The sequence below is a fragment of the Pollachius pollachius genome (assembly GCF_949987615.1).
Source record: "Pollachius pollachius genome assembly, chromosome: 13".
In the NCBI taxonomy this organism is placed as follows: domain Eukaryota; kingdom Metazoa; phylum Chordata; class Actinopteri; order Gadiformes; family Gadidae; genus Pollachius; species Pollachius pollachius.
Window position 1 is genome coordinate 16,647,632 of NC_136946.1, and position 13,846 is coordinate 16,661,477.

General features: G+C 49.2%; 2 protein-coding genes across 2 annotated transcripts; both read right to left on the minus strand.

Annotated features, from left to right (window-relative positions):
• Positions 1-7,954: 7,954 nt before the first annotated feature.
• On the minus strand, positions 7,955-8,990 carry LOC307084599 (ras-related and estrogen-regulated growth inhibitor-like protein; the record flags this gene model as incomplete). Its single annotated transcript, XM_079749035.1, has 4 exons — positions 7,955-8,398; positions 8,497-8,573; positions 8,663-8,716; positions 8,816-8,990. The coding sequence occupies 4 exons, from the start codon at positions 8,988-8,990 to the stop codon at positions 7,955-7,957; spliced, it is 750 nt and encodes a 249-aa protein (XP_079605161.1).
• Positions 8,991-9,947: 957 nt separating this feature from the next.
• Positions 9,948-13,451, minus strand: thap7 (THAP domain containing 7). Its single transcript, XM_079749954.1, has 5 exons — positions 13,442-13,451; positions 12,812-12,891; positions 12,520-12,657; positions 11,798-11,908; positions 9,948-11,475 (listed from the first exon to the last, which is right to left on the minus strand). The coding sequence occupies exons 2-5, from the start codon at positions 12,889-12,891 to the stop codon at positions 9,972-9,974; spliced, it is 1,833 nt and encodes a 610-aa protein (XP_079606080.1). The 5' UTR covers positions 13,442-13,451; the 3' UTR covers positions 9,948-9,971.
• Positions 13,452-13,846: the final 395 nt, after the last annotated feature.

Here is a 13,846-nt window from a genome sequence, read left to right on the forward strand (position 1 = left end):
ATTTTACACACACACACACACACACACACACACACACAAACACACACACACAATAGATCCCATATCGCATCTTTGAAATATTCAAGGACTATTAATCTTGTACTCTATTCCTTACTCCCATAAATATGCCACTTGTCATGATCATTGCACCTAACAACATAAACTGTAAACACACATTACAGAAGAATGGACATTTATGGTACAGCGGGGGGCGCATTGATCTTGTAGCAATATTCACAACCATAGTTGTTGCCAAAGAAACCCATCCGGTTTTCTATGTAGTGATAGTGATGAGACACAAAGAATAGATATTGTGGCAACCCGCCCCTTAAACCTCGGCCCGGGCGGGTCCGAGGATCAGTGGTGGACGGGGTATACCGCCGCCACCCACCAACGGGCGACAGAGAGCACCACGTCTCTCCCCCCAATCAGCGAGACGGGGGACACCTGGCCGCAGGGAGGAGAAAGCCCCGGAGCCATCTTAAAAAGGACCACAGAGTGGGAGACGGGACGAGAGCGACACGAAGGGATTACTCGACACGCCCGTGGACTAGAGGCTCACGGAGACCCTAGACCGAGCACCTGTACTTCTGACCATTGTTGAATAAATGCCGAGTGCGGCTTAACCCTTGTTGAACGCGTGATTCGTACCTGAAACCTGGCACCTTGGGAAGCGGGCTACCACAATATACATATATTCTTTATACATTTTTTAATAGCTTACAACTGCTGGTCCCGGCCCCACGTTGTTCAGATTACCAACAGCTGTTCTTTGCCTATTCCTTGGAGACCCCGTATCAGACAGACCTACCACATAACATACATGGTCGTGGGTCCGGTTGGTGGTTCACACTACCCTCAGCATCTCTTGGATTCACTAATAACATACTATTCATCAGTCAGATATAAAAACAGTCATACATTGTCATAGTCATGATATATCTGAAATATTGTAAGGGTCTAAGAAATACTTACAACCAGCCAGCATGTTGTCGTCGGATGGGTCACTGCTTCCAAAAAAGACTTGCTGGTATGCTAAGCATTACCCCCACCCCCACCCCCTGAGTCATCGGGCCCTAGCCAATAGACACAGGGCTTCCCTTACCTCCGTCAGGGGTGGGTGTTCACACACCCCACCTCCAAGGTGTCATTTACATTTACTTTTGTAAATGAGCAAGTTAATACCACTAAAAATAGTAGCAACTGATAAAAGCTGTCTTAATTAATAGAATAGTAACATGGTTTCATAGCTAGTCATCTGTGAGATCTGTCTTTTTAATATGTGTGCCTTTTTATAACACAAAAGCCAGATACTTTTTATTGCTCTCTATTCCTAACTCGCATCCTGGCTCCCACAGTCTGGCCCCCACCAGACTTTAGACACAGATTAACCCAACCTGTTAACCCCCCCCCCCCCCCCCCCCACACACACACACACACACAAACACACACACACACACACACACACTGTGGCATCCCGCCCCTTAAACCTTGGCCCGGGCGGGTCCGAGGATCAGTGGTGGACGGCGTATACCGTCGCCACCCACTAACCGGCGACAGAGAGCATCACTTCTCTCCCCCCAATCAGCGAGATAGGGGACACCTGGCCAGAGTCAGGAAAAGGCCCAGGAGCCATCTTAAAAGGAGCACCAGAACGGGAGAACAAGAGCGAGTGACACGGGGGAAGCGCTCGAGACCACAACCAAATAGAGGCTCACGGAGACCCTATGTAGAGTGCATTTGTTCCCTATGGTGAAAGATAATTGTAATAAATGCAGAGTGTGGCTTAACCCCGACTCTGAAGCGTGATACGTACTTTGAACCCCGAGACATCGAGGAGCGGCTACAACATATGGTGGAGAACGCAGGCAACCTGAAGAACCCCCCTACAACACCAAGGTAGACTATCCACCAATCCTGCATGCAGAACCCGGACGGGACCGCGGCCGCCGCCGCCCAGCATCAACAGCGGGAGACCACGGAGAGCATTGCCCTGCTCCGCGAAGCCGTACTACGGCTCACCCAACACGCTGTCCGCGACGCCCTGACCGCCACCCCAACCAGCCGGCTCACCAAGCTGGGGCCCGATGACGACGTGGAGGCATACCTGAAAGTCTTCGAGCGGACCGCCCAGAGGGAGAACTGGCCAGAGGAGCAGTGGGCCCACATCGTGGCAGGCGAGCCAAGACCTACCAGCGGAGACCGCCCGACAGTACCCCGCCCTCAAGCAGGCGATCCTGGCCTCCTACGGTCACAACCTTGCGGCCCGCGCTCAACGCTTCCACGACTGGCGATTCAACGTCCGGGGTGCGGTACGGACGCAGATCGCACAGCACGGTCGGTTAGTGAAGAGGTGGCTAGCGACCGGAGAAGGACCCAGCCCTATCGACAGGGTTCTAATAGACAATACCATACGACAGCTCCCGCCGGGCGCCCGACGGGTACTGGCCCACCACCATCCTGACACAGTGGATGACCTGGTCAGACAACTGGAGAACTGGCAGGTGGCCCAGCAACTGAGCGCCAGTACCGGCACCACCCCACGACCCGCCGAGATCCGCCGAGACCGACAGGGACCCCTTACCGGGGCCTCGGCACCCTCACCCGACCCACCGATCGTGACCCAGGAGAGTCGCAAGGGGAGGCGGTGCTACGAGTGCGGCCAGCCCGGCCACATAGCCCGCTACTGCCCTGGAGACCGGGACGTGTCGATGCCGTCGGCCTACGCGGACAAGGGGACGGGCCGGCCCTGCAGGCTGGCAACCTGTTGGCCGCAGGGGACGTCCGGGAGCCCGACCATACCTGCGCGGGTCATGAACCAGGACACGCAGGCCCTACTGGACACCGGCAGCGTGGTCACCCTTCTCCGCCCCAACTTTGCGGGAGGAAGGGAAGGGAGACCCATGGAGGTGGCCTGTGTGCACAGGGACACCCGAACCTACGAGACCTGCCACGTGGTCGTCCGGACACCACACGGGGTGTTCATGGCTCGGGCGGGGATTGTACCCCACCTCCCGGTGCCGCTGTTGATCGGGAGGGATTGCCCGATATTCCACCGGCTTTGGGACCCGGCACGAGAATCCCGGAGCAGGAGAGAGCCTCCCCGCAGAGGGGCGAGGGGACCTCGGCAGGCCTATGGGGCCACACGGTTCCCGTCGTCCCCCGGAGAGTTGACGGCAGAGGACCAGGAGTCCGAGGGGAATGGTCCCTCTCCACCGGGGTCCCCGATCCACACGGGGTGGGCCCGTCCGGTCCGGGTCGCCGGGACCCCAGCCCGGAAACCCTCACAGCGCCCGAGCAACACGATCCCCCGGAGGAGCCGGAGAGTTCCCCCCTCACCGAGTTCTCTGACTTCTTACCGGGGAGGGGGGAAGGCTTAGCCCGACCAGGCCAGTTTTGCCAGCGCCCAGCGTAACGCCTGGGCTATCAAGGCACGGGCAGCACGGGAGACCTTGGTTGCTGCAAATATACTGCGTAAATTCCGGTTAAAAGAAACAGCGTTTGCGGTTTAAAGCCATGGCTGTGAAGTCGCTGGCAGCACAGTTGACAGTACTGCATGATAATGTGGAAAGGTTTATGAGGACCAGATTATTGCGTTGATTATGTCATTGTCGTTTGGGGATTGTCTTGTTAAACTGGACTTAAAAACTTTTCTTAAAATGCATGTTTAAATAACGTTTTTTTTTTTTCTTCTCTATTGGTGTAAACTATAATTGTCAACTATAAATAAAACCATGAGCCCCAGCAAAAGAAAATTCAAGTCTGTAGATGGCCTCCACGGTTTCATTTCCATTTACTGTTGTAAATTATGTTCATACCCCTTAACAATTGTAGCGACCGATAAAAGTCTTAATTAATAGAATAGTATCACAGGTTCATAATAGCTAGTCATCTGTGAGATCTGTCTTTTTAAAATGTGTGCCTTTTTAGAACAGGTTTCCCTCTGGACCATTGGTGAACCACATTTACCAGCTAGTGTTAGTGTTACCACCAACTATAGTGTTTTTTCATATAAAAACAATGCTCTCATTATGAAATAGTCATATTAAGAGGATTCATAGAATAATATATTCGATAAAACGTCCCTTTTAACACTTTTAACTTTCATAGACATCTTGAGCCTTGCATACTTAGTGTTAGCCACCCCCTACTGTGGGAGTGTCACCCATGAGGTAACTGTTGATTGTATTGAGACGTCTGACATCACCGTCTCCTGTCGATTGCAACACACACACACACACACATATACACACACACACGACACAGTGGGCCATAATACTACTTCCGGCCACCACCTCATATACAGACCTGAAGTGCGCACAGTCGCGGGGACTCCTAACAGGGACATGTGATTAACTACTATTTTTCCTAGCCTTTAGATAGTGTTAGTGTAGTTGTAACAGCCGAGAGCAGTAGAACCTTCAGGTAGGTTCTAAGGTTTCCTTGCAACCCTAATAATGCAACCGTACAATATCTATGTGGTTGATGGTTTATCTATATGGAAAATAAAAAAGGAATGACACCTGACAGTATCACAAATGACTAAGGAAAGATTTTAGCTTCTGTCCTGATTCATGAGTCAACTGCTGCCAGCGGTTTTTCCCTGGTCCGCTTTCTTATGATTCGATTGGGTTCAAATTGGGTCAAATGGTGCTCCTGCATTTGGATCAACGACCAACAAACACGTGAGAATGATGAGACTCAATCAAGAGCTTAATCGACAGACGGTCACAGGTTCCAAATTGTTGAATGAAATAATGAACTGACTCCACGTCTAGCGCCAGCGTACAGGGAGAGCAGCTGATGGTCCGGGGAGGTGTACCTCTCTCGGACAAGCGGCAGGTGTTGATGGAAGCCCAGCTCGCCCTGCCAGTAAGGAGCGCAGGTGCTCCACCTATACTGCCTCTGTGTTCTCGGGCCGCACGTTATCCAGCCGCCCGGGGGGGGGGGGGGGGGGGGCTGCTATGCCTGGAATGCCGGGTGCCAGATTGCGAGATGTGTGCTGGAACGCCAGGAATCTCTGCCCTCTTAGGGCCCTGGTGACCTCAGAGACCAGTGGGTTGTTTACAGCGTTGCATTCCTGATGTGTCTGACAAGGTGTCTGTCTAACATTCTGTCCATCTTACATGGTGTCTGTCTCACATGCTGTCTGTCTTACATGGTGTCTGTCTCACATGCGGTCTGTCTCACATGATGTATGTCTTACATGCTGTCTGTCTCATATGCTGTCTGTCTCACATGAAGTTCTCACATGGTGTCTTTCTCACATGCTGTCTGTCCTACATGGTGTCTGTCCTACAAGGTGTCTGTCCTACATTCTGTCTGTCTCACATGCTGTCTGTCCTACATGGTGTCTGTCCTACAAGATGTCTGTCCTACATTCTGTCTGTCCTACAAGGTGTCTGTCCTACATTCTGTCTGTCCTACAAGGTGTCTGTCCTACATGGTGTCTGTTTCACATGCTGTCTGTCCTGCATGGTTTCTGTCTTACATGATGTCTGTCTCACAATACTGTCTGTCCTACATTGTTACTGTCTCACATTGCTTGAATGTTTCCACCTGCCGGTGGGGTCCTTGTTGTGTTTGTATAACTAACCAGCTGTCTAATGTTTAACTGTAAGAACCTGTAGCTCTCCAGGGGGTCGATTTGTCAACAAGTTAGTCATAGCGGACAAGCGGCCATTCTTAAAGAAAACACCGTAGGACTGTACTCCTAAAGGGTTTTATTTTGGCTATGGCCTGCAGAGAGAAGAAAGAAAGGAAGAAAGAATGAAAGAGACATACATCATACACAGATAAAAAGATAGATAGGTGTAATATAGATATAGATTTATATAGAAATAGATATATCTATATATAGATATCTATATATAGATAGACAGACAGACAGACAGACAGACAGCTAGATAGATAGATAGATAGATAGATAGATAGATAGACAGACAGACAGACAGACAGACAGACAGACAGACAGACAGACCAATCACACAATTGTCACACAATGTGAACCACTGGATTTGCTGAATTCAGTTAGAATCAGGTTCTAATTTTAGAACAATTTGTGTGGACTTTAAAGTCATCAGCTCTTCAGATACAAAATAAAATTGGCTTAGGGGTAAATAGTGAATTATTAAAGCACTGAAGTCCTCAAAATAGGAGTACATTCACTGTGTTCTATAAACAATGTTTACACATATTATGTGTCATATCATTTAATACGCCAGAGATGACATTTACGTTTTGCCTTGGTAGAGTAATCTTTAACCCATAGTTGATGTGATTTATTTTCCAAAAACCTAAATTGAACATATTTATTTAACGTGATGAAGCCAACATACATAGATACATACTCCTACACCCTCCACCAACATGGTTAATATAATCAGACCTACTACACCACCAACATTGTCAATATAATCAGGTCACACTTTCAGCTATCTATTGTGTGTTAAATACAGAGTTTAATAATTAGCTTCTCTGCTTGGGGTCCAGAACTCAGTCAACCTTTGCCTTGCAGTACTTGCTAAATATTCCTAACCAACCTTTTGACAATATTGTTGAATTTTTTTGAAAACTCTCGAGAGTATTGGTGATAATAACTCTTCACTGGCTGCACGTGTTTGCCAAAAATGCAGCTTTCTCATTGACTTTATTTACAGTATTATCTAATGTAGTTAAATGAGTTGTGCCGAGTTGTCTCCATGTATTGAATGCTGTTTTCTTATGTTATATTGTCTTGCTTCAGCAGATGTACAAAGATAAAAGCCATGGTGGTAATTCAACTTTGAATAGGATGGAATCAACCTACTCCCAGTGGGACCAGTTAGCTCCCAGTTGGAGTCGGTTGTTATCGAGGGGTCATCGGAGGACCAACCAGGGTGTAGCAGGCTCATATGTGTTCTGAGCGCCTGTGTCCTGTCCTCTGATGACCCTTCTGGGAGTGGGCCTGTTGCAGTTCACCCAGGAGTGGAAATCTATACTGCCACAAGACTTGAGTGTTATCTGGTACGGTTCAGGGCTAACCATTTAAGAAAATACAAAAGAGAAGTGCCCAACAGAGGCTGTCCAGCTGTCTGTCCAGGACGCCCCTGGTTAAGTATTCTCAGAGGTAAGGCAAGGAGATAATTAGAACTCCTCTTCTTGTATGGTACCATCTGCAGCCTGAAGGCCTGGTGGGCTCCTTGCAGCATAGCTGCTCAAACCAAACAGCGAGCTGAACAGCTCCAATGGATACAGCTGTTGGAGATTTCCATGCACCTGTGCTTACAGTGGGGTGATGAATGAATGGGCGGTCATCCTGACTGCTGCACAGAGGACCAGCTTTCAGCTCACATAGTCAAATACAAGGTGGTATTGTTGTGCACATGAGGTCTTTGCATGGCCACTCTCCAAATGAGAACAACGAGTTAGTGAAGGCATGCAGGCTATATGGCTGGCTCGAGTAATCTTTTAATGTTCAAATACTTTCAAAGCAAAAACATGCATTATTATTCTTTATTTGTATTTGAACAGGACTGGGTCAAATTTTCAAAAAATAAATAAACAAACATTTGACAGATTCACATTTTGTATGCCTGGTTTTTACAAAAAAATAAGGAAAAATTGCGTCTTATAAAATTCGAACATTGTTAAAACATTGTCATAGGCTAAATGTTCATTTCATGATGCGTCTTTATATGTTTAGAAGTCGTTGTTGAGAAGGATAGGAGTTAAAACAGTCTTTCTTTCGGAAGGGTTTTGATGATTGATGATTGATGAGGGTTTGGAAGATGGTCGATATTTACAAGTCAGGGCCCACGGGATCAGCAGGTGTTATGAACAACGGCAACAGCGGGTCGGCGTAAACTCCATAGTGTCTTCACTGGCGGAAAAGTTCCATTTTTCATTCTCACTTTTTACATTTCGGGATCCCCACGGCCTCAAATTGTCCGGTCATATTGAATCGGATCCCAGCTCAGTCTTGCGCGTCTTTCGCGTCGTTCCGTCTCCTCCCAAACACCGCAGACACGCTCCTCACGATGCCCTTGATGCCCGCAGGACCCTTCTTCAGGGCCCTGGTCTCCCGGATCAGTTCCAGCATGCCGTGGAAGGCCAGCAGCGCGCCGTGGTAGTTCTCCGCGGCGGAGATCTCGAAGAAGCCGCAGTCGGCCGTGAGGGCCAGGAGCCGGCCCTCCTCGCTGGACACCGTGCGGCGGTGCCGCAGGTCCCGCTTGTTTCCCACGATAATGATGGGGGGCGTTGCGCCGGGACCCCCCCTGGTCCGGGCCTGTCCCCTGAGACGCCGCACCTGCTGCTCCACCACGGAGAAGCTGGAGCGATCGCAGATGCTGTAGACCAGGATGAACCCGTCCGCCCACTGAAGCTGTTTGGTGATGTTGTGATCGGCAATGCCCTCATTCTACAATGAAGAAAGATGTGGTCGGACATGTAACCAGTGACTTCGATTTGGGACCGTCTATAAGGGGTCCTTTTGGAGGCCGGATCCTCGAGACTCACCTGAGGACACACGGAGTCCCAGATGTTGAAACAGATCTCTCGTCCATCGATCATGTCGCAGTGGCTGTGTATCGACTCTGTGTGAAGGATTTCACAGTGAAGGTGAGTTAAGATAGTCAGTTTACAGTCAGTTATGAAATAGGCAATGTACTGAAGTAGAACGTACCGATGTCTCCATATTCTCCGATAAATCTTCTGGTTAAGAACCGCACGGTGAGCGCTGAGGATGGAAACACACATGGCTTAGTGACGATGTTCATGGGTCGCTGAAACACTTTTCGTTCTTTTGGTTAAAGAATGCATGCATGTTTTAACTTACCAGATTTCCCCACGTCTTCTGCTCCAATCAGGGCGATGTTCGCGTCGACTCTCTGAGGAGGCCCCTCCATAGTTCTGCTCCTCGGAGGAGTCCCCTCCATAGTTCTGCCCCTCTGAAGCCCCTCCACGGCTCTACTCCTCTTGGTACCGGGACGCTGGCTCTCTCTGACCACCATTTCGACCCGAATGCCTGCAACCCCGAGCAGCAGGGATGCCTATCCACTGTGGACACGCATGGAGGGCGGACCTTCGGGAGGACAGGTGGGAGGGAGCCCCCACGTCTGACGTCAAACCCCGACTGACCTGCAGCACGTGTCCTGGTGGATGATTGGACGGTTGGTCACATCATAGTTGTCCTGAAGAGTAGAGTTTTCAGACCAATTCTACTCCAAACCTATATCCCAACAGTATTTACAAATCATATTGAAGGCGTTTTATTTGTACTTTAAATATAAAATGGTATTACAATAATAATATCACAAAGGATAACAATATTTAACATATCCTGTTTAGTCTGCTATTGAGCAATTTATTTTAGCAGACCCTTTAGTTCAATGGGACCAATTCAATTAAATGCATCCAGAGGATGGGGTGAGAAACCTTGCTGAAAAGGACGAGAGGGAGGCTGTGGAAACGCAGGCTCGAACCCGGTTCCTTTAAGCCGGTACTGTATTCCTGGAACCTAACATATCTGTTGAGGATCGCTGTTAAAAACATCCTTGGTCCTCAAATCACGCTCCTGTTCTGAAGAGCTTGAACACAGGTTCCCTATTGATGTTATTTACCATGAACTCAACCCTTCTCCAGGTGACTGCCTTGACACTTCCTACCACGAGCAACACCACAGGGGTCGCTGGGGATTCAATCTCAACAATTTCTTGCCATGATCGATTGGAGAGCTGCTTCAGAACACGAAGCAAACCCATTTTTGTCAAACATTTCCATTTACTTTATAATTGGTGTAGCATGAAACATAACATTGATTTTGGCATTAATTTCAGGTTTATTAGGTCAATTATTTGCAAACATCTCAGAAACACTCAAACATTCATTAAATATTTCATACATACATAAATATATACATATATCCTATCATTTATCATATAGTAAACAAAAAAATAATGGGCTCCATATGAAACTGACAATGCCATGTTTCTTCAAGTGATGTACTCAGTACTGAGCTGTAGCTGAAAACCTTCCAAATGTTCTTTTAGTTTTTCCCTCACATCTTCTCTCACGACTGTACCTAGAACATTCCCGTTGGACGGCTCCAAGCCTCTGTTCGGCATGTCTTCTGGAACCACCCCTAAATCCGTCTGGAAGGTCAGGTGTGGCTCCAGTATAGTTTGCATATTTCCAGCCCCATCCTCAGTGCTGTCCACACCTTTCAATCCGTCCTGGGTGGTGGCGGGCACGAGCAACAGCTGTCCCTCTGTGCTCTCCTGCACAAAAAACACTTGCTGGCAGGGCTCCTTGTAAAACGCCGCACCCTCGGTTTGACCCACCACGGCACCGAAGTCTGCCAGAGCCGGCTGTGGGTCAGGGCCCTGGGAGCTATGCAGCGGCTCCCCGCCCGAGAACACCCGCTGGAGGCCCGCCTGAGCCTGGCTCGGCAGCAGGCTCCGGGAGGGGGGCAGCTTCAAGGCACTTTGTAGATGGCTCGTTTTAAACCTGTCCCCGAGCGGTCCCTCCAGAACCATGAGCTGCACATGGTCAGTGCTCACCACTAACTCTGGAGAACTCAATTGGTGTTCATGAATGAGGGCTTGCCCGTCGCCATTTATAAACCTGTCCTTGTGACCTCCGGGTGGTTTGAGGAGCGGCAGCCAATTGCAGCCCTCCTCTTGAGACCTCGCCACGCCATTGCGCGCACCGGAGCGCTCCCTTCTATCTGCAGCCCTGGAAACAGGGCGCGGCTCTCTGTCGCAGCAGCCGTCCCCTGCTCTGTTGCAGCTGAAACAGTACTCCCCCACGTCCTCGTCCTCCGTGGGCTCCCCGCCGGCGTGCTCCCCGAGCCCGGCCTCCTCGCTCTCCATCTCCCCTTCGCTCTCCTCCGGCTGGGCCCAGAGCGAGTCGTCGGCCCCGGCCTGGGCGCCGGCCCTCCTCAGCCGCCCGCCGCCCAGCCAGCCCCTCCTGGCCCTCGGCCCGTCGTCCGGCCCGGCGGCCCGCAGCCGCTTCTCCCGGAGCCGGGACAGCGTGCTCCGCAGCCGGTTCTCCCGGCGCCGCGCCGCGCTCAGCTGCCGCAGGGCCTTCTCCAGGCAGTCCACCGCGCGCTCGCAGCGCCGCCGCCACAGCAGGGGACACAGCTGGGCGTAGCTGTGCTCCCTCCGCAGGTAGAACCCGGGGGCAGGGGGCAGGCGCCGCATGTAGCGGGACGGGGAGGCGGGGCCCTCGGCGGGCGGGGACTCTCGGGGGACCGGAGGAGAGGGACAGCTCTCGGGACGGGAGACGGGCGGGGGAAGCGGAGGAGAGGGACGGCTGTCAGTCAAGGAGACGGGCTGGGCCTCGGAGACGGCCTCGTCCGAACAGGCCGGCGGGTGGAAGACATCGGCCTCCGCACACAGACCGGCCTTCTCCTGCTTCAACGGAGGGGGGTCTCGGATGTCCTCCCCGTTCTCAGCCTCCACGCGGTCCTCTTTGATTGCGACCGGTGGCTTCTGTCTGGAAGATAGAATAGCGAGCTCGTAGAGTTACAACCACAAACGATTCAGGGCGTGTGGAATTATTCCCCATGAGCCACTGCTACGACCGCTCAATAACGGACAGGAACAAAAAGCCTCTCTGCATAGTCATAGGATTACACTTACACTCTGTTGTCCCTGAACCTCTTTGTTCATATTGTCAGTTTTCAAAATTAAACATCTGCATTTGACTATAGGCTAGGCGTGACCACGATTGAGGCGTTTACTTGAACATTTTCATAAACGTTTGAGAACAAATGAAACGAGACCACACTTTTAGGAAGAAACCAAAGTATATGGACCTGAGATGAAGCGCTTCCTTCTTCCGAGGGCGGCCGGGCCCTTTGCGTTTGGGCCCCAGCGACGCATCAAACACGGTAGGGAAGGCATCCTCTCTCAGCCTGCGGATTCCACTGTGAGGATAACCACGGCAGATACATTTGACTAAATGTCCCAGCAATAGTAGCCTCATGAGACCATCCTGATATTCAAATATGAGTAACTTGTTCAGAGATTCAGACAATCAGAGTATTGCTAGTAAACTGGCCGAATCTGGTTGAAAGTAAAGCAGAAACATTTTGTAATCTGAGAAAAGTCGTCTATGCAGATTTCTGCTCTTCTTGTAACATTATTGGTCTCTGATTAGGCAGAATATGTTCTGTAGCCTGGGGGCGTTTTCAATGAGAGTGAAGCGTTTATTCACATTTTTTCCCTTGTCCAATCACTTATTAAGAGGCAACTCGTCTGAGAACTGTGACCTGGTGGTTGCCTAGTAAAAATAAATGAAAAACGCGCAGCAAGCTGCTTTTTTTAATAGTAAGTTGAACAAGAAAATGCAGCATGGTGCATCTCGTGATGAGCCAGTTGGATGGAGAGGGCTTTAAACAAAATGGAGGCCAGACCGCCAGAGAAACAGAATGTGAACTCGCAAAACTGGGACGATCTCATGAGGCTTTAGCAATAGTTCCTCACAATTCAAACTTTACACAATTCAAAATGACATATTAATCTGAAAATCACAGACCTGTAACCAGTGAGCTCAAAGTTTTCTGGAGTAAAGTGTTTTGAGCAGAAGTAAACAAAGTCTGTTTGGGGATCCCAAAGACCCTTGCGGTGTGAATTTGTAATCCATAAATTCCTTCGGCTGGCTCCCTTGGGCAATCTAGACAGAACAAAAATAAAGTTATTGACCATATTAAATTGTCATTTCTAACTGTGGAGATCCACAGAACACATTAAATAGCACTTCTCTAAATTATGGATACATAAATGATAACAGATGTTATCCAAGGGTTTTCATTTTTCATAGTTCTTACTTGTGAAAAGTAATGCCAGCCTTGCGAGTTTCACGGTTATCGCGAGATTTGCAGCCTCCAGCTGAGCAATGTCGAGGCATCTGCAATCCAACGTAGAACACAACGTGTGATTCAATACAATTAGCTACTAGGTTAATTATTAGCTAAAACAGAGACATTCAACTGAAAAAAATCAAAGTCACAACCAAAAGATATTCGTTGCTGTGTCTCCTTTAAGGAAATGACCTGACTTGCAGTGACCCAGGATAATGACACATGATGGTGGTACTGGTTGTCTGCATGTTGGTACCGGTTGTCTAGTTGGCCGATGGTCGCCCAGTGCTCATTTTCAGTGAAATAACTTGCACTTGAGAAACTATTAGCTATTGGATATTTTGAAATTGACCATTAATATGTGACGGTTCGACATAAATGTGTAATGACCAACATGTTACGTCGTGGTCTCCATCTTAGTGCTGGTACAATGGTTTAGCTCACTGTTAATGAGCAATAACATGACCCACACTAGGCTTTTCGTGGTACCTGATATATTTATGGGTTGGACGCAACGCTCTGTCACATACAGTCAAACATGAACGGAAACTACTGAAACTACAACGGATATCTAGGTGAGAATATTGCAGTAAAGACCTTTGCGCTGACGCTCTGGACCTCACGAAGATGGCGGTTCTTCTCTTCCGCTCCAGGGCTTCTTCCTCTACGGTGCAATTAGCCGGCCTAAATCCCATTATCGCCATCTAGTGTCGAAATTTAAATATGCACCCACCCCCACTGTTATCAAGAACAACAAAAAAGAAGAAAATACTAACCCCTTGCCCGATATTGTGTATAACCCCCTCGTATTATTGTTGGAATAAATGTAGATGGTGTGCAATGAGTATCTGGCCTACACAACAGCAACTCCCTGAATGAGACATTGGCACACAATCTCTTCATTTAAGCTGACAGGCCAGTACAGCTTCAGATTCATGTTAGGATATTTGAGAATGTGCAATTGCAATTTCAGAATTATTGATTAGCTATTTAAATGAATCC

What these genes read in the sequence shown, in the direction of transcription:
- thap7 (XM_079749954.1), bottom strand. Translation starts at nt 12,891, where the DNA reads ATGCCTCGACATTGCTCAGCTGGAGGCTGCAAATCTCGCGATAACCGT. An exon ending in TTTGAGCTCACTGGTTACAG is followed by an intron (nt 11,909 to 12,519) that starts GTCTGTGATTTT and finishes TTATCCTCACAG; the next exon opens with TGGAATCCGCAGGCTGAGAG. An exon ending in AAGGAAGCGCTTCATCTCAG is followed by an intron (nt 11,476 to 11,797) that starts GTCCATATACTT and finishes TCTATCTTCCAG; the next exon opens with ACAGAAGCCACCGGTCGCAA.